The sequence below is a fragment of the Haematobia irritans genome, chromosome 3 (genome assembly GCF_050003625.1).
Source record: "Haematobia irritans isolate KBUSLIRL chromosome 3, ASM5000362v1, whole genome shotgun sequence".
Taxonomy (NCBI): Eukaryota; Metazoa; Arthropoda; class Insecta; order Diptera; family Muscidae; genus Haematobia; species Haematobia irritans.
Window position 1 is genome coordinate 106047786 of NC_134399.1, and position 21699 is coordinate 106069484.

Below are 21699 nucleotides of genomic sequence, written 5' to 3' on the forward strand. Positions count from 1 at the left end.
GGGAGCTATATCTAAATCTGAACCGATTTCAACCAAATTTGACACGCATAGCAACAATGCTAACTCTACTCCCTGTGCAAACTTTCAACTAAATCGGAGTTAAAAATTTGCCTCTGTGGTCATATGAGTGTAAATCGGGCGAAAACTATATATGGGAGCTATATCTAAATCAGAACCGATTTCAACCAAATTTGGCACGCATAGCAACAATGCTAATTATACTCCCTGTGCAAAATTTCAACAAAATCGGAGTTAAAAATTGGCCTCTGTGGTCATATGAGTGTAAATCGGGCGAAAGCTATATATGGGAGCTATATCTAAATCTGAACCGATTTCAACCACATTTGGCACGCATAACTACAATGCTAATTCTACTCCCTGTGCAAAATTTCAACTAAATCGGAAGAAAAAATTGGCCTCTGTGGGCAAATGAGTGTAAATCGGGCGAAAGCTATATATGGGAGCTATATCTAAATCAGAACCGATTTCAACCACATTTGGCACGCATAGCAACAATGCTAATTCTACTCCCTGTGCAAAATTTCAATCAAATTGGAGGAAAACTCTGGCTTCTGGGACCGTATTAGTCCATATCGGGCGAAAGATATATATATGGGAGCTATATCTAAATCTGAACCGATTTCAATAAAATGTTGCACATTTGACTATACTACCAATTGTACTCCTAGTGCAAAATTTCAACCAAATTGGGGTAATAATCAGTCTTCTAGGGCCGTATAAGTGCATATCGGGCGAAAGATATATATGGGAGCTATATATAAATCTGAACCGATTTCTTCCAAAATCAATAGGGTTCTATTTTTACCCAAAACACATACTTGTGCCAAATTCGAAGTTGATTGGCCTTAAATTACTACCTAATCCCTTGGTTACAAAAATGTGTTCACGGACAGACGGACATGGCTATATCGACTCAGGAGCCCACCCTAAGCATTTTTGTCAAAGACACCATGTGTCTATCTCGTCTCCTTCTGGGTGTTGCAAACATATGCACTAACTTATAATACCCTGTTCCACAGTGTGGCGCAGGGTATAACAAAAAAAATACTATTTTTGGTAGAATTCTACCAACTGTGGCAACCGTGGTAGTAATACAAATTTATTTTCTAGGTTATATACGTTGCATTTTCATGTTTCAAGATAATAAAGTACTTAGAACCAATTTTGTTTTGTAAAATTTGTTTAAATTTAACGAAAAATATTGTAGGGAAAATTGTTTGGTGGAAATATATGGGAAAGTAGGGACTTTTTTATCCTTGTAGGGTAAACCGAACATTTTCCCTGGCAATACTGACTATGAGCTATAGTCAGATTGAGACAAAGCACCCATAAACATGTACCTCTTAATTTTCTTAAATATGCAACGGCGGTTTATCTCCTAGACCTATATCAATGTTACCCCACAAATGCTTATGAGTACTAATTCAGTAAGGATGGTTTAGGGTATGATATAGTCGGCCCCGCCCGACTTTCTACTTTACTTACTTGTTTATTCATAAATTTATTATTAATATTTTTACGAAATAAGTCTATTAGTAACTATTAGCTAAAGTTATGCATACTCATCTCTATTCATAGTAATGATTCACTATCAATGCAAGTTAGAGCCAATACTAATGAAAAAATCATTTAATGGGGTCAAGTTTCTCTTCTGTGATAATACTATAGATATATTTCCGATTGACAGATGTCAACCATTTAGATCTCAATTTCAATTATATTCCAATTCGATTCATTGATCACTGAGTTCAATGTCAAGATTTGTTTACATTTCTTTTTTCGTTAAACGCTGTGATTTAATTTATTTCTTATCAGTTGTAGTTCAGAGAACAGCAACTGTTCATCATTAGGAGAATCCCCAAGTGAAGCTATAGATTTCCTCTCTTTTGCAATGTAAACAGCGTAAATAAGAAAAAAAAAACCCACAACCCTAGCAAAACTTCCAAGTGATAATTCTAAATGTTGATAAGAATACGAACTACAATAACATGTGTGGCAAGGCAATGATCTATGTATATAGCAAATAGGGTTGTCTATAACGAAAATGTTGATTACTTGAATGAGAATATATTCGGAGGATTACAAATATTTTTACATACATAACAGGTTGGCTGATAAGTCCCCGGTCTGACACATAGATGGCGTCGCTAAATGCATATTATTTTTATATAGTACCAACCTTCAAATGATTCGTGCCAAAATTTGACGTCTGTAAGTCAATTAGTTTGTGAGATAGAGCGTCTTTTGTGAAGCAACTTTTGTTATTGTAAAAAAATGGAGAAAAAAAGGAATTTCGTGTTTTGATAAAATACTGTTTTCTGAAGGGAAAAAAATACGATGGAAACAAAAACTTGGCTTGCCAATGAGTTTAATAATTGATTGGTATGCAAAATTCAAGCGTGGTGAAATGAGCACGGAGGACGGTGAACGCAGTGGATGCCCGAAAGAGGTGGTTACCGACGAAAACATCAAAAAAATCCACAAAATGATTTCGAATGACCGCAAAATGAAGTTGATCGAGATAGCAGAGCCCTTAAAGATATCAAAGGAACGTGTTGGTCATATCATTCATCAATGTGCCGTACGAGCTCACATTTGACCAAAAACAACAACGTGTTGATGATTCTGAGCGGTGTTTGCAGCTGTTAAGTCGTAATACACCCGAGTTTTTCCGTCGATATGTGACAATGGATGAAACATGGCTCTTTCACTACACTCCTGAGTCCAATCGACAGTCGTCTGAGTGGACAGCGACCGGTGAACCGTCTCCGAAGCGTGGAAAGACTCAAAAGTCCGCTGACAAAGTAATGGCCTTTGGTTTTTTGGGATGCGTATGGAAAAATTTTTATCGATTATTTTAAAAAGGGAAAAACCATCAACAGTGATTATTATATTGCGTTATTGGAGCGTTTGAAGGTCGAAATCGCGGCAAAACGGCCCCATATGGAGAAGAAACAAGTATATACGGCCGTAAGTTCGGCCAGGCCGAAGCTTATGTACCCTCCACCATGGATTGCGTAGAAACTTCTACTGAAGACTGTCATCCACAATCGAATTACTTGGGTTGCGGTAACACTTGCCGATGGCAAGGTATCTTAAAACTTCCTAACACCGTAATATATACCACATAGTCCATACGTGGTATATATTAAACTAAAAAAGACCGATTAAATACGTATATAATTAAGTTTAAAGTTTCTATAGAAATAAAATTTTGACAAAATACAATTTTGACAACATTTTCTATAGAAGTAAAATTTGGAAAAAAATTTTCTATAGAAATAAAATTTGAGAAAAAATTTTCTATAGAAATAAAATTTGGAAAAAATTTTCTATAGAAATAAAATTTTGAAAAAAAATTCTATAGAAATTACATTTTGACAAAATTTTCTATAGAAATAACATTTTGACAATGTTTTCTATAAAAATAAAATTTTAACAAAATTTTCTATAGAAATAACATTTTGACAATGTTTTCTATAAAAATAAAATTTTAACAAAATTTTCTATAGAAATAAAATGTTGACAAAATTTTCTTTTTATGAACCGATATGGACCAATTTTTGTGTGATTGGGGATCGGCTATATATAACTATAGACCGATACGGACCAATTTTGGCATGGTTATTAGCGGCCTTATACTAACACCACGTTGCAAATTTCAACCGGATCGGATGAATTTTGCTCCTCCAAGAGGCTCCGGAGATCAAATCTGGGGAACGGTTTATATGGGGGCTATATATAATTATGGACCGATATGGACCAATTCTTGCGTGTTTGTTAGAGACCACATACTAACACCATGTACCAAATTTCAGCCGAATCGGATGAAATTTTCTTCTCTTAGAGGCACCGCAAGCCAAATCTGGAGATCGGTTTATATGGGGGCTATATATAATTATGGACCGATATGGACCAATTTTTGGATGGTTGTTAGAGACCATATATTAATACCACGTAATAAATTTCAACCAAATCGGATGAATTTTGCTCCTCTAAGAGGCTGCGGAGGTCAAATCTGGGGATCAGATTATATGGGGCTATACATAATTATGGACCGATATGGACCAATTTTTGCATGGCTATTAATATATCATATACTAACACCATGTACCAAATTTCAGCCGGATTGGATGAAATTTGCTTTGTTTAGAGGCCCCGTAAGCCAAATCTGGGGATCGGTTTATATGGGGGCTATATATAATTATGGACCTATATGGACCAATTTTTGCATGGTTGTTAGAGACCAAATCTGGGGATCGGATTATATGGGGCTTTATATAATTATGGACCGATGTGGACCAATTTTTGCATATTTCAGCCGGATCGGATGAAATTTGCTTCTCTTTTAGGCTCCGCAAGCCAAATCTGGGGATCGGTTTATATGGGGGCTATATATAATTAAGGACCGATATGGACCAATTTTTGCATGGTTGTTAGAGACCATATACCAACATCATGTACCAAATTTCAGCCGGATCGGATGAAATTTGCTTCTCTTAGAGCAATCGCAAGCCAAATTTGGGGGTCCGTTTATATGGGGTCTATACGTAAAAGTGGACCGATATGGACCAATTTTTGCATGGTTGTTAGAGACCATATACCAACACCATATATAAAATTTCAGCCGGATCGGATGAAATATGCTTCTGTTAGAGGCTCTACAAGCCAAATCTGAGGGTCCCTTTATATGGGGGCTATACGTAAAAGTGGACCGATATGGCCCATTTTCAATACCATCTGACCTACATCGATAACAACTACTTGTGCCAAGTTTCAAGTCGATAGCTTGTTTCGTTCGGAAGTTAGCGTGATTTCAACAGACGGACGGACGGACGGACGGACGGAAATGCTTAGATCGACTCAGAATTTCTCCACGACCCAGAATATATATACGTTATGGGGTCTTAGAGCAATATTTCGATGTGTTACAAACGGAATGACAAAGTTAATATACCCCCATCCTATGATGGAGGGTATAAAAAATACGGTGGAAACAAAAACTTGGCTTGCCAATGAGTTTAATAATTGATTGGTATGCAAAATTCAAGCGTGGTGAAATGAGCACGGAGGACGGTGAACGCAGTGGATGCCCGAAAGAGGTGGTTACCGACGAAAACATCAAAAAAATCCACAAAATGATTTTGAATGACCGCAAAATGAAGTTGATCGAGATAGCAGAGCCCTTAAAGATCAAAGGAACGTGTTGGTCATATCATTCATCAATGTGCCGTACGAGCCCACATTTGACCAAACACAACAACGTGTTGATGATTCTGAGCGGTGTTTGCAGCTGTCAAATCGTAGTACACCCGAGTTTTTCCGTCGATATGTGACAATGGATGAAACATGGCTCCTTCACTACACTCCTGAGTCCAATCGACAGTCGTCTGAGTGGACAGCGACCGGTGAACCGTCTCCGAAGCGTGGAAAGACTCAAAAGTCCGCTGACAAAGTAATGGCCTTTGGTTTTTTGGGATGCGTATGGAATAAATTTTATCGATTATTTTCATGGCGTTATTGGAGCGTTTGAAGGTCGAAATCGCGGCAAAACGGCCCCATATGGAGAAGAAACAAGTATATACGGCCGTAAGTTCGGCCAGGCCGAAGCTTATGTACCCTCCACCATGGATTGCGTAGAAACTTCTACTGAAGACTGTCATCCACAATCGAATTACTTGGGTTGCGGTAACACTTGCCGATGGCAAGGTATCTTAAAACTTTCTAACACCGTAATATATACCACATAGTCCATACGTGGTATATATTAAACTAAAAAAGACCGATTAAATACGTATATAATTAAGTTTAAAGTTTCTATAGAAATAAAATTTTGACAAAATACAATTTTGACAACATTTTCTATAGAAGTAAAATTTGGAAAAAAATTTTCTATAGAAATAAAATTTGAGAAAAAATTTTCTATAGAAATAAAATTTGGAAAAAATTTTCTATAGAAATAACATTTTGACAAAAATTTCTATAGAAATTAAATTTTGACAAAATTTTCTATAGAAATAACATTTTGACAATGTTTTCTATAAAAATAAAATTTTGACAAAATTTTCTATAGAAATAAAATGTTGACAAAATTTTCTTTTTATGAACCGATATGGACCAATTTTTGTGTGATTGGGGATCGGCTATATATAACTGTAGACCGATACGGACCAATTTTGGCATGGTTATTAGCGGCCTTATACTAACACCACATTGCAAATTTCAACCGGATCGGATGAATTTTGCTCCTCCAAGAGGCTCCGGAGATCAAATCTGGGGAACGGTTTATATGGGGGCTATATATAATTATGGACCGATATGGACCAATTCTTGCGTGTTTGCGTGAAATTAAATTTTGACAAAATTTTCTATAGAAATGACATTTTGACAATGTTTTCTATAAAAATAAAATTTTAACAAAATTTTCTATAGAAATAAAATGTTGACAAAATTTTCTTTTTATGAACCGATATGGACCAATTTTTGTGTGATTGGGGATCGGCTATATATAACTATAGACCGATACGGAACAATTTTGGCATGGTTATTAGCGGCCTTATACTAACACCACGTTGCAAATTTCAACCGGATCGGATGAATTTTGCTCCTCCAAGAGGCTCCCGAGATCAAATCTGGGGAACGGTTTATATGGGGGCTATATATAATTATGGACCGATATGGACCAATTCTTGCGTGTTTGTTAGAGACCACATACTAACACCATGTACCAAATTTCAGCCAAATCGGATGAAATTTTCTTCTCTTAGAGGCACCGCAAGCCAAATCTGGAGATCGGTTTATATGGGGGCTATATATAATTATGGACCGATATGGACCAATTTTTGCATGGTTGTTAGAGACCATATACTAATACCACGTAATAAATTTCAACCAAATCGGATGAATTTTGCTCCTCTAAGAGGCTCCGGAGGTCAAATCTGGGGATCAGATTATATGGGGCTATACATAATTATGGACCGATATGGACCAATTGTTGCATGGCTATTAATATATCATATACTAACACCATGTACCAAATTTCAGCCGGATTGGATGAAATTTGCTTCGTTTAGAGGCTCCGTAAGCCAAATCTGGGGATCGGTTTATATGGGGGCTATATATAATTATGGACCTATATGGACCAATTTTTGCATGGTTGTTAGAGACCAAAACTGGGGATCGGATTATATGGGGCTTTATATAATTATGGAACGATGTGGACCAATTTTTGCATAGTTGTTAGAGACCATATACTAACACCATGTACCAAATTCCAACCGGATGGGATGAATTTTGCTCCTGCAACAGGCTCTGGAGGTAAAATCTGGGGGGCTTTATATAATTATGGACCGATATGGACCAATTTGTTCATGGTTATTAGAGATCATATACTAATACCACGTAACAAATTTCAACCAAATCGGATGGTTTTTGCTCCTCTAAGAGGCTCCGGAGATCAAATCTGGGGAACGGTTTTTATGGGGCTATATATAATTATGGACCGATATGGACCAATTTTTGCATGGTTGTTAGAGACCATATACTTACACCATGTACCAAATGTCAATCGGATCGGATGAATTTTGCTCCTTTAATAGGCTCCCGAGGTCAAATCTGGAGATCGGTTTATATGGGGGCTATATGTAATTATGGACCGATATAGACCAATTTTTTCATGGTTATTGGAGACACCACGTACCAAATTTCAACCAGATCGGATGAATTTTGCTCCTCTAAGAGGCTCCGGAGGTCAAATCTGGGGATCGGTTTATATGGGGGCTATATATAATTATGGACCGATATGGACCAATTTTTGCATGGTTGTTAGATACCATATACTAATACCACGTAGTAAATTTCAACCAAATCGGATGAATTTTGCTCCTCTAAGAGGCTCCGGAGGTCAAATCTGGGGATCGGATTATATGGGGCTATATATAATTATGGTCCGATATGGACCAATTTTTGCATGGTTATTAAAGATCATATACTAACACCATGTACCAAATTTCAGCCGGATTGAATGAAATTTTCTTCGCTTAGAGGCTCCTCAAGCCAAATCGGGGGATCGGTTTATATGGGGGCTATATGTAATTATGGACCGATGTGGACCAATTTTTGCATAGTTGTTAGATACCATATACTAACACCATGTACCAAATTTCAGCCGAATCTTATGAAATTTTCTTCTCTTAGGGGCTCCGCAGGCCAAATCTGGGGATCGGTTTATATGGGGGCTACATATAATTATGGACCGATGTGGACCAATTTTTGCATGGTTATTAGAGATCATATACTAACACCACGTACCAAATTTCAACCGGATCGGATGAAATTTGCTTCTCTTAGAGGATCGGCAAGCCAAATTTGGGGGTCCGTTTATATGGGGGCTATACGTAAAAGTGGACCGATATGGCCCATTTGCAATACCATCCGACCTACATCAATAACAACTACGTGTGCCAAGTTTCAAGTCGATAGCTTGTATCGTTCGGAAGTTAGCGTGATTTCAACAGACGGACGGACATGCTCAGATCGACTCAGAATTTCACCACGACCCAGGATATATATACTTTATGGGGTCTTAGAGCAATATTTCGATGTGTTACAAACGGAATGACAAAGTTAATATACCCCCCATTCCTATGGTGGGGGATATAAAAAAATTGCCGCTGGTGAGATTTGAACTACGTAGCGTTCTTTATTTTTTCATTCATAATAATGAAGAACATTTCAGGAAGTAGTTAGAATGTCATGCAGTGATGTCATAGTAGGTTCGTATCACAAACATTTGAATAGACGCTTTGGTGCATGGCGTTCAACAACGTTTGTGGCTGAGTGTGCTAAATGGTATCAACAGACCTTGGTTCAACCCCCGGTGAAAGCAAAGAAATTTTTCAATTTGTAAAAATTAGATAATAGGAAAATAAAAGTGTAACAGAAAATAGTGATAAAAATAAAAACGTGAAATTTTTTGTTTAAAATTTAGTCAGCCCCGTCTACTTTACTTTCTTGTTATTGGAGCTTTGTGGACAGAAAAGATTAAGCAACTTGATCAATTGAGTCATTGAAAAGAAAACTCCAGATACCAATCTATACACGCCTGACTATACAGGTTTCCGTTTGGACGAATGAAATTTTCCACAGTGTTCAGTATAGATCTGGCTGAGAAGGATAAATCAATTTGGTTCCTATATTCTAGTTTTAATGGAAATAATATATAGAAATTCTTCCCCTGTAAATCGAATAATTTTTAACTCCCATTACGCCAGTCTGAAATGGAAGGAACACATAAAAATTAAACGGAATGAGCTTTAACTGAAGTATTCGAGATTTAATTGGTTTAGTGGACCAGATACTAATTATGGTTTTACGGTATTCAAATATACAGTTGCGCCATAAATTGTGTTAACACTATAACTAAAGTTTTACAATATATATTCTAAACTCCATGGTACATAAGAAACTGCGATCTGCAAAAAGTCTTGGAAATTAGCAGAGTTAAAGATGGATTAGCAGAAACAAAAAAAAAAAGCAAGGCATGAATGTCAACCAAACCACTTAATTCAACCAATACGGAATCCAGAATGAACGTACAGAACCTTGAGCAGATTTAAGCCACATGATCTAGCAGTAGTAGTAGCAAGCTTTAATCCTCGAAGAAGCCCCCGTAGTGCAATGGTTATCATGACCGCTTTGCATACAAAGGGTAGGGGAACAATTCCCTGCTTCGCCCGAACACCAAAAAGGTTTTCGGCGCTGGAGATAATCTGCTCTCAGTAATGCTGGTGACATTTCCGAGAGATTCAAAGATTCTCTAAGTAGTTTCATTGCAATGTGAAACACCGTTCGGACTCGGGTATATGGAATCGGGCAGCACTCAGCGATAAGTTCACACTATGATATCACAATGGACTGAAAAGTATTATTATTTAAAAAATGGCAACACATTTTTGATTGAGTCAAAGAGAACAAAGGACTATTTATAGTAACACTCCGATTTGAAGGTGATAAGAGGAGAAGTTCCTTGGGTAATGGTCCCGTTTTACAACCCTTGCTTGTTTTACTGCCTGTTCATGGAATTGAACATGGAATGAAACATCAAAAACCATTCGTTGATATCTCGAAAACTAGATTCTGACGAATCACAAATGTTTCGGGGTTCATGGCAAAGATGAGTTCATGACAAAGCTCGAGGTCTAGACAAACAATTGGTCTCGGAACGATTTTGTGTTTCATGAACAGGCAGTTAGAGTGGCTGAAATCCGTAATAAATTCTTCTGTTAGTCTTCAATAAAGTTGAGTAGTTCATGCAATGCAGTCTCCACAGTCATGTCATTCGTCTAAGCACATTGTTGATTTCGTGGGAACCTTGAATTTATTCACGTTCTAAGATATATACCATTCAGCCTCGTCAGGATCTTAGATCATCTTAAAATTCTATTTGTTCTGAATTGAAATATATATTTGGCACTGTCTGAGTCTCTATTTTATTGCTAGTTGATGGCTCAACCATTTAATTTAGAAGACCGCTATATATGCAATGCCTTTTCTAACTTATTTTATATATAAATTTAATTAAATAATTTTGTGGAATTTATTTGATTTTGGCATCCCTAAGTGATGCGAACTCGTATGGATTTGTATCTCTCTCCCCTATGCTAGGGAGAATATGAAATTGTATTGCAAATGTATTAAAAAAAAAAAAAACAATAATCAGTTCTATTAAATGCATTTCAAAATCGTAAACAGTTTTTATTTTGTACCTGAAACATTAAGTTGTAAATCTGTCAAAGCCTTTCTGAACTATTTCAAACAATCCCAGAATGGGATTTCTTAAAAATCTATACGAATTCCTGCTCATTGGGACATTACTAATGTGGCAGGTGAATGGCTTAAATATCCTAGGGAAATATGCAAATCGCCGTCAGAGGAAGTTAATCGAAGGTTCAATGAATTTAAATGTAGATCCATGTGAGAATTTCTATGAATATGCCTGTGGTAATTGGGGCAAATATGTCGACGGAGCAGGATCGGAATTCTATGAGACTCTTACCATGTTGGACTATCAAGTGAATCGTAAAATCGCAAATCATATGGGAAGAATACGTCTTAGAACTAGTCCCAGGTTTATGCATAAGGCTTATCAATTTTACAAATCTTGCTTGCAAGTGGAACGCTATCAACCTCTGGAATATTTACGTTGGTTAAAGGTTCATGAGAATATGAAATGGCCTACTTTGTGGTCGAGATCGCCAAAGAGCAATGTTGTTTTCGATTGGGTTTACACCTTGGCCGTAATGAGAAAGTATGGCATGAATGGCATACTCATCGAAGAGATAGTCTATCAGAAGAAGGATGATCCCACCGTATTGATGATCGATTTGGATAAACCAGTGGAGGGAACTGGATTTGAGGCTTTGACCTATAGCAATTTCAAAGTAATGATTGATTCTTTGGCTGTACCCACAAGCTCTAGGACTTTGGATCATCTATGGAAAGAATTCAGTGAATTTGAAGAGCTTTTGGTTAAATTGGATGAGATACCCGATGACGAGGGTAGCAAACTGATAACTGTGGCCGATTTACCCTTGCCATGGTTGGAGAAATATTTGAAAATCGTTTTGAATCAAACCTCCATTGATGGTGACATGGAATTGTATATACAAAACATTCCCTATCTGGAGGCTTTGGATAGCTTGCTGAAGGAATATGATGATCGTTTCATATGCAAGTATTTGGAATTACGTTTTCTATGGCATCTAAATGTCAAGGGTCCAGAGGCTTTCCTGGAAGAGTCATGTGCTTCGGCAACAAGAAGTCTTTTACCCCTGGCCATGCATTGGTTATACGAGCAGATGAATTCACATATCCAGGAAGAGATACCCAAGATTGAAGAACTTCTAAAGAATATTTTGAAAAATTTTAAAACTGCTCTCAGTTCCAATGAAAATGAATTCAACGAGACTACCCTTGATTATTTGCAATCTAAATTGGATCACATACAATTGAAAGTGGGCAATTTACCTCGCGTTGATACTCTGGAGATTCTCGAGAATCATTATAAAAATGTTACACTCAATACCTCCGATTTCTATGGGAATCATTTGAAGCTTTTGCATTTTGGTGTAAGAGCTTTGCATTTGGGTAACAACAATACCCTCTCGCCCAATGCCTCACACTATTTCCATTTGGAGAGTTATGAAACTGGGGCCAGTTCTTCACCGTATTTCATACAACGTTCCAATATAGTCATAATACCTTGGACCACTTTACAGCTTCCTGTATATCAGGCCAATCTAGAAGATATCTACAAATATAGTTCACTGGGATTCCTTTTGGCCCATGAAATACTTCACGGATTCGATATCACTGGCCTAGAGGTTGATGACAATGGCAAGCTGGATACTAATCAGTATAACAACATTTTGACTAATGGCCGTTTCGATAAAAACTATCGATGTTTGCGTGATCTTAACCCCAATGTCATTGATGAGAAAATTGCCGATGTCAGTGGTTTACGTTATGCCTATGACACCTATTTCGACTTACATCCCGAGGCATTGAATGAAACTCGCATGATCTATGGTACTGAGATGTCTGTGAAGAAATTATTTTTCCTTAATTTTGCCCAATTCTTTTGTGGCAGTTTAGCATCAGAGGATTTCATAAATACCAGTGAACATGGTTCGGATAGTGATCGTGTGAATGATGCTCTTGCCCATTTTCCAGAGTTTAGCAAGGTCTATGATTGCATCCGTCAAAGTCGAATGCAGATTAATCGAACTTGTAGCTTATGGCGATGAGTGTAGCTGATAAGAAATTCATAGCTATGACTTTGTGGTAAAGGTTCATTCTATGTAATAGACATAAGCGGCATTCTTTTGTGATTAAATTACTTAATGCAATCAATTGAAATTTAAGAATAAATCAATCTGAAATCTCTTAAATTAAATGAATTGTGTATTTTGTGGAAGTGTTAAGTAATCAGTTCGAAATTTTAGTCAATATAACAAAAACAAACAAATAACATATGTGCCATAATTGAATTAGTATCCCAGCAAAAAATTTTGGAAATTATTCTAAAATCACAACTTTAAAAGTACTTCCAAAAATTTCCTCCCAAAGAAGTTCTTTATTTTAGCTGTACAGGAAGTTAATTTGAGAAAAATTTAAAAGTACTTCCAAAAATTTCCTCCCAAAGAAGTTCTTTATTTTAGCTGTACAGGAAGTTAATTTGAGAAAAAATTTGGAGAGGGTATTATAAGTTAGTGCATATGTTTGCAACACCCAGACGGAGACGAGATAGACATATGGTGTCTTTGGCAATATTGTTTAGGATCGGTCCCTGAGTCGATATAGCAATGTCCGTCTGTCCGTGAACACATTTTCGTAAACAAAGTCTAGGTCGCAATTTTAGTCCAATCGACTTAAAACAAGTATGTATTTTGGGTCAGACTAGAACCCTATTGACTTTTGGAAGAAATCGGTTCAGTTTTAGATATAGCTCCCATATATATCTTTCGCCCGATATCTACTAATATGGCCTCAGACGCCAGAATTTCAGCCTGATTTACTTTAAATTTTGCACAAGGAGTACAATTGATAATTTCGTAAAGTGTGCCGAATTTGGTTGAAATCGGTTCCGATGTGGATATAGCTCCCATATATATTTTTCGCTCGATATGGACTTATATGGCCCCAGAAGCCAGAGGTTTACCCTAATTTGCTTAATATTTTGCACAAGACGAACAATTAGTACTATAGTCAAGTGTGCCACATTTTATTGAAATCGGTTCAGATTTAGATATAACTCCCATATATCTTTCGCCCGATTTGGACTAATATGGTCCCCGAAGCCAGAGTTTTACCCCCCTTTGGTTGAAATTTTGCACTAGGAGTACAATGAGTAGCGTAGTCAAGTGTGCCAAATTTTATTGAACCAAATTTCATTGAACTCATATGACCACAGTGGCCAATCTTTTACTCGGATTTAATTTAAATTTTGCACATGAAGTAGAATTAGCATAGTAGCTATGCGTGCCAAATTTGGTTGAAATCGGTTCAGATTTAAAGATAGCTCCCATATATAGCTTTCGCCCGATTTACACTCATATGACCACAGAGGCAAATTTTTTGCTCCGATTTAGTTGAAATTTTGCACAAGGAGTAGAATTAGCAATGCAGCTATGCGTGCCCAATTTGGTTGAAATCGGTTCAGATTTAAATATAGCTTCCATATATATGTTTTTCTGATTTCGACAAAAATGGTCAAAATACCAACATTTTCCTTGTAAAATCGCCACTGCTTAGTTGAAAAGTTGTAAAAATGACTGATTTTCCTAAACTTCTAATACAAACAGGTTGGCTGATAAGTCCCCGGTCTAACAAAGAAAAACAATTTTTTTTGTCAAAATTCGTTTTTATTATTCAACATAGTTCCTTTCAAGAGTGATAGAACGATTATAACGACCTTCCAATTTTTTGATACCATTTTGGTAGTACTCCTTCGGTTTTGCCTCAAAATAGGCCTCTCTTTCGGCGATCACCTCTTCATTGCAGCCAATTTTTTCCCTACGAGCATCCTTTTAAGGCTGAAAACAAGAAAAAGTCGCTGGGGGCCAGATCTGGAGAATACGGTGGGTGGGGAAGCAATTCGAAGCCCAATTCATGCATTTTTGCCATCGTTCTCAACGACTTGTGGCACGTTGCGTTGTCTTGGTGGAACAACACTTTTTGCTTCTTCATATGGGGCCGTTTTGCCGCGATTTCGACGTTCAAACACTCCAATAAAGCCATATAATAGTCACTGTTGATGGTTTTTCCCTTATTAAGGTAATCGATAAAAATTATTCCATGCGCATTCCAGAAAAACAGAGGCCATTACATTGCCAGCGGACTTTTGAGTTTTTCCACGCTTCGGAGAGGGTTCACCGGTCTCTGTCCACTCAGCCGACTATCGATTGGACTCAGGAGTGTAGTGATGGAGCCATGTTTCATCCATTGTCACATATCAACGGAAAAACTCGTGTGTATTACGAGTTAACAGCTGCAAACACCGCTCAGAATTATCAACACGTTGTTGTTTTTGGTCAAATGTGAGCTCGCGCGGCACCCATTTTGCACAGAGCTTTCGCATATCCAAATATTGATGATATGACCAACACGATCCTTTGATATCTTTAAGGCCTCTGCTATCTCGATCAACTTCATTTTACGGTCACTCAAAATCATTTTGTGGATTTTTTGTTGTTTTCGTCGGTAACCACCTCTTTCGGGCGTCCACTGCGTTCACCGTCCTCCGTGCTCATTTTAGCACGCTTGAATTTTACATACCAATCAATTATTGTTGATTTCCCTGGGGCAGAGTCCGGAAACTCATTAAGTCAAGCTAAGTTTTTGTTCGACCGTATTTTTTCACTTCAGAAAACTGTATTTTATCAAAACACAAAATTCATTTTTTTCCATTTTCTCACAATAACAAAAGTTGCTTCACAAAAGACGCTCTATCTCACAAACTAATTGACTTACAGACGTCAAATTTTGACAGGAATCATTTGAAGGTTGGTACTATATAAAAACAAGTATATACGGCCGTAAGTTCGGCCAGGCCGAAGCCTATGTACCCTCCACCATGGATTGCGTAGAAACTTATACTGAAGACTGTCATCCACAATCGAATTACTTGGGTGGCGGTAACACTTGCCGATTTCAAGGTATCTTAAAACTTCCTAACACCGTAATATATACCACATAGTGCATACGTGGTATATATTAAACTAAAAAAAGGCCGATTAAATACGTATATAATTAAGTTTAAAGTATCTATAGAAATAAAATTTTGACAACATTTTCTATAAAAGTGAAATTTGGAAAAAAATTTCTGTAGAAATCAAATTTGGAAAAAATTTTCTATAGAAATAAAATGTTGACAAATTTTCTATAGAAATAAAATTTTGACAAAATTTTCTTTAGAAACAAAATTTTGACAAAATTTTCTATAGAAATAAAATTTTGACAAAATTTTCTATAGAAATAACATTTTGACAATGTTTTCTATAAAAATAAAATTTTGGTAAATTATTTTTGGCTCGAGTGGCAACCACGAATATGAACCGATATGGACCAATTTTTGTGTGATTGGGGATCGGCTATATATAACAATAGACCGATATGGACCAATTTTGGCATATATATTAGCGGCCTTATACTAACACCACGTTGCAAATTTCAACCGGATCGGATGAAATTTTCGTTTCTTTTTCTTAGAGGCTCCGCAAGCCACATCGGGGGATCGGTTTATATGGGGGCTATATATAATTATGGACCGATGTGGACCAATTTTTGCATTGTTGTTCGAGACCATATACTAACACCATGTACCAAACTTCAGCCGGATCGGATGAAATTTGGTTCTCTTAGAGGCTCCGCAAGCCAAATCGGGGGATCGGTTTATATGGGGGCTATATGTAATTATGGACCGATATGGACCAATTTTTGCATGGTTGTTAAAGACCATATACTAGCACCATGTACCAAACTTCAGCCGGATCGTATGAAATTTGCTTCTCTTACAGGCTCCGCAAGCCAAATCTGAGGGTCCGCTTATATGGGGGCTATACGTAAAAGTGGACCGATATGGCCCGTTTGCAATACCATCCGACCTACATCAATAACAACTTCTTGTGCCAAGTTTCAAGTCGATAGCTTGTTTCGTTCGGAAGTTAGAGAGATTTCAACAGACGGACGGACGGACATGCTTAGATCGGCGCAGAATTTCACCACGACCCCGAATATATATACAATATGGGGTCTTATATCAATATTTCGATGTGTTAGGTTAGTTAGGTGGCAGCCCGATGTATCAGGCTCACAGAGACTAAAGGGTGATACGGTCAAAATTTGGTCAAGGGAAAACGCGTGTAAATCGGTGAAATCGTTTATTTAAAACATCAAATTAAATTTCTTTTTCAAGTTCAATTAGTATAAAATTCAGGAAAAATATTCATTTAGGATTTCGCTTTTCCAAATCCGAATTGCCGGGCCTCACGCTTGACACCTGCCATCATATTTTGTACAGCCACCTTGTTCACCTTCTTCGCCGCAGAAAAACAGTTTGCCTTGAACTGCTGCTCGTCCTTAGCAGTTTTTTTTGGCTTCTTTAGGTTCCGCTTGACAATAGCCCAGTATTTCTCAATTGGGCGGAGCTCTGACGTGTTGGGAGGGTTCTTGTCCTTGGGAACCACCTGCACGTTGTTGGCGGCGTACCACTCCATGTCCTTTTTACCGTAATGACAAGTTGCCAAATCCGGCCAAAACAGTACGGAACAACCGTGTTTCTTCAGGAAAGGCAGCAGACGTTTATTCAAACAATCTTTCACGTAAATTTCTTGGTTGACAGTCCCGGAAGCTATGAAAATGCTGCTTTTCAAGCCACAGGTACAAATGGCTTGCCAAACCAGATATTTCTTTGCGAACTTTGACAGTTTTATGTTCTTGAAAATATCTGCTACCTTTCCCCTTCCTTTTGCCGTATAAAACTCCTGTCCCGGAAGCTGCTTGTAGTCGGCTTTGACGTAGGTTTCGTCGTCCATTACCACGCAGTCAAACTTCGTCAGCATCGTCGTGTACAGCCTCATGGATCGCGCTTTGGCCGTCGTATTTTGTTTATCATCGCGATTTGGAGTCACTACCTTCTTGTAAGTCGATAGTCCGAAGTGATGCATATTAAGTTCATTGGCTGTTGAAATGGTGGACATCCGTCCTATGACAATCCCATGTTAAATTCATCGCTTCTGTGCCAATTTAGCACCACTTCTGGATCCAAAAAGAACATTTTCACTACTTTTTTGGCGACGCTTTTTACTGGGACTGAACGGCAGTATTTCCTTGTTTCATCACTGATGTTATAGAATTTTGTACTATTTAGATGAGGAATTCTCACCTTAAAAAAGTTTTAAATTCATTGTTTGAATTAATATCTGTGTTTTGGGATTCCAATCAATTGTCGTGCGGGCAGAATTGATATATTTGCAGTATGTACTCGATTGATATTGAAATTAATAGATTCAAGACTAAACAAAACAGTTTTTGTTTCCCACTGTTTAAGATTGAAAACTATATTGCCGTAGGTCAGTGTAATTTTTTATGATCATTCTGATGCTACATAAATTCACTGTACATAAATCCCACACACACAAGTTGAGTGAATTCAATTAAATTTGATACAAATTAATTTGCATCTAAGAATATAATGACCATACCACTCGCAAACACAAATAGTATGAGTTGTGTATCAAAAGCGTAAGGTTGCTTTTTCGAATTTTGCGAATTTTAAGGATGTTATTGACTAAAACGGTGTTATTATGTGTTATAAGCTTGCATTTGATATGCTGTGGAAATTCTACTAAATATACGAAACTTATAAATCGTAGAACTTTAAAATTAATTGAAAGTTCCAAGGATACAAATATCAATCCTTGTGAAGATTTCTATCAATATGCCTGTGGTAATTGGCCCCAATATATGGAAGATATTGGTGTTCGTTTTACAGACAATTATGAGAGGATGAAATATAAATCCAGTCGTGAATTGGTGAAATATCTTAGTGTCATAGATGTGGAGAATAGTCCCAGTTTTGTAACGCAACTATTGGATTACTATAAATCTTGTTTGAATATCGATTGGTATACACCACGGGAATATTTACTATGGCTGGAGGAAAAGGAGAATTTAACTTTAATCAAATACCTGACTGATGATTATGAGATTGAAAATTCTAATTGGGGATCTGTTTTGGGTGCCTTACAAAAATACGGATTCCATGAGGCCTTACCCGATATCATTGACGAACCAAAATTTGCCACATTAAGTTTAGAAAATTTCACCACCATAATTGATGCTATGGATATGGAAATGCAGAGAAATGAATTTGATGAGCTGTGGAAAAAATTAAATCAATTGGATAAGAAATTAAAGGAAATCAAACTTATTCACTTTAAGGAAGAAAATCAACCACGGGCACTCGATGATTTACCCATGGAGTTTAAAGAAAGATACAGTGAATTATGTTTGTCCGGAATCATATTTCATCCAAATTTCGATAGACTCTCTTATGTCAAAGCATTTCATGATGTTATTCAACCATACGATGAGGGTTTCTTATGCAAATATTGGACCATACGTTTTATGTGGTTTCTGTACGGGAAAAGACCACACAATTTTCTCTCCGAAGGCTGTATGTCGTCCACACAGAATCTTTTTCATTTTGGCGCAAACTGGCTCTATGACCAAATGGAATTTAATAACGAAAAGGAATTGCAAGATGTCCATCATATATTCATTAATATCAAGAATCAGTTCAAGGAATCGCTACTGAAGAACTCCTATGGATTCAAACAAACGACTCTCAAATTTCTTTTAGAGAAATTGGATAAAATGCGCCTGGCCATAGGAAAAATACCTGTGCATAATGCAACAACCATAATGGAAACATTCTATCAGAATCTATCAATGAATTCCACAGATTTTTATGGAAATCATTTACAACTATTGGCTTTGGCTAGGAAATATGAAAATTATTATAGCCCCTGTTTTCCCGTATTCAATGGTAATGGTCCACAATTTCTACCCTCATGTAATACGGCCTACTTTCAAAACCATGGTATACAGTGGCCCCTCTATCATCATAGTTTGGACGATGTATTCAAATACAGCGCCATTGGTTCTATTTTGGGCCATGAAATATTTCATGGATTTGAATACAATACTCTACTACAATATGCCACAGATCAAATGAATACCGAGGCTCATGAAGATATTGCCAAAAATTCTAAATTTTATGATAATCACAAATGTTTAGCGGATCAATATCCTTTGGAGTTTGCTGAGAAATGTTCAGATGTGAATGGTTTTCGTTTTGCCTATGAGACTTTTAAAGCATTACATCCAGGAATCTACAATACGGATCATATGGATAAAACAGATCTATTGTTTTTCATGAATTTTGCCCAGTTTTTCTGTAATAAGGATTCTATAGGGATAAATGATGATATTCATGGAAAAGCCAGAGATCGGGTCAATGATGTCGTTCAATTATTTCCAGAATTCTTCGAAGCATTCAAGTGTTCAAAAGTGACTCGTCAAGAATTAAATGAGACATGCTATTTGTGGATTTAATAATTATCAATTTTAAGTTCGTAGACTCAAATTACATTGTAGTATTATTTTTCTTGTCAGAATAAAGTTGACAGGAATTAAGTGACGCTTTAATAATATGAAAAATAAATGCAAATCTATATATAGTGACGCACATAAATATTGGCACACCAAACAAGTTAGTTTAAAAACAACATGTTGAAAGTAATATGAAGCTATTTTAAATTTAAAAAATATTTTAATTTGGATTGTAACTGATTTGGATTGTAACTGATCTCGATCATTATTTATTTTAGACAAATTTTTCTTCTTTCAATATTTAAATTATAACAAAACAAGTAAGTAAAGTAGAAAGTCGGGCGGCGCCGACTATATCATACCCTAAACCTCCATTACAGAATTAGTAATCATATGCATTTGTGGGGTAACATTGATATAGGTCTGGGAGATAAACCGCAGTTGCATATTTAAGAAAATTAAGGGTACAAGTCTATGGGTGCTTTGTGTCAATGTGACTATAGCTCATAGTCAATGTTGCCAGGGAAAATGTTCGATTTACCGTACAAGGACAAAAAAAAGTTCCCTACTTTCTCATACATTCCCAAACAATTTTCCCTACTATATTTTTCGTTACATTTAAAAAATTGTACAAAACAAACATGGTTCTAAGTACTTTATTATCTTAAAACATGAATATGCAACGTATATAACTTAGAATATAAATTTGTATTACCACCACCGTTGCCAGAGTTGGTAGAATTCTACCCAAATTAGTAATCTTTTTTGTTAAATCTCTATAAAAATAAAATTTTGGAAAAAGTTTCTATAAACAAATTTTTGTGAGAAATTTTTTTATAGAAATAAAATTTTGAGAAAAAATTCCACAGAAATAAAATTTTGAGAAAATTTTTTTATAGAAATAATATTTTGAAAAAAATTCTATAGAAATACAATTTTGACAAAATGTTCTATAGAAATAAAATGTTGACAAAATTTTCTACAGGAATAAAGTTTGCCGGCTTCCAATTTCCTCCTCTAGAGCCACCAAAATGTAAAAATTATTACAAATTGTGTTGAGTGAAAATGTCCTACATTGTGGCCCTACGTCCCTACAAGACGCTAAATATTAGAAAAACCCTACATATAGGGAATTTCCACTACTTCTAGCCGTGTTGATATTGCACCTACGGAGTTAGTAAGCCACTAATATTGAGTCCATTATTAAAAAGAGAAAATCGTTAAATTAGTGTGGGTAATAAATACAAATTTGTAAAAATCGAGCACTATTCTTATGTAAAAACTACAAGTACGCATAAATACGATCGGCTAGTATATCAAAATTTGAAATTTGAGTACATTGGTTAATAAATAAGAGTACTATGGCCAAATTTGGGAAAATCGAGCGATGCATATATATGGAAGCTATATCTAAATCTGAACCAATTTGCATAATATTTTGCGGGTTTGATTAATACCACAAAAGGTTACCTTGTGCAAGATTTGAGTAAGATCAGTTAAGAA

General features: G+C 36.5%; 2 protein-coding genes across 2 annotated transcripts; both read left to right on the plus strand.

Annotated features, from left to right (window-relative positions):
* The first annotated feature begins 10763 nt into the window (after positions 1-10763).
* Positions 10764-12976, plus strand: LOC142229011 (neprilysin-2-like). Its single transcript, XM_075299545.1, has one exon. The coding sequence runs from the start codon at positions 10848-10850 to the stop codon at positions 12825-12827; it is 1980 nt and encodes a 659-aa protein (XP_075155660.1). The 5' UTR covers positions 10764-10847; the 3' UTR covers positions 12828-12976.
* Positions 12977-18274: 5298 nt separating this feature from the next.
* On the plus strand, positions 18275-20199 carry LOC142231128 (uncharacterized). Its single transcript, XM_075301747.1, has 3 exons — positions 18275-18324; positions 18399-20012; positions 20091-20199. The coding sequence occupies exons 1-3, from the start codon at positions 18275-18277 to the stop codon at positions 20197-20199; spliced, it is 1773 nt and encodes a 590-aa protein (XP_075157862.1).
* Positions 20200-21699: the final 1500 nt, after the last annotated feature.

Coding starts and splice junctions, on each gene's coding strand:
- LOC142229011 (XM_075299545.1), top strand. CDS start 10,848: ATGGGATTTCTTAAAAATCTATACGAATTCCTGCTCATTGGGACATTA.
- LOC142231128 (XM_075301747.1), top strand. CDS start 18,275: ATGACCATACCACTCGCAAACACAAATAGTATGAGTTGTGTATCAAAA. Junction 18,325..18,398: donor ATGAGTTGTGTATCAAAAGC/GTAAGGTTGCTT, acceptor ATGTGTTATAAG/CTTGCATTTGATATGCTGTG. Junction 20,013..20,090: donor ATGGATAAAACAGATCTATT/GTTTTTCATGAA, acceptor TGGAAAAGCCAG/AGATCGGGTCAATGATGTCG.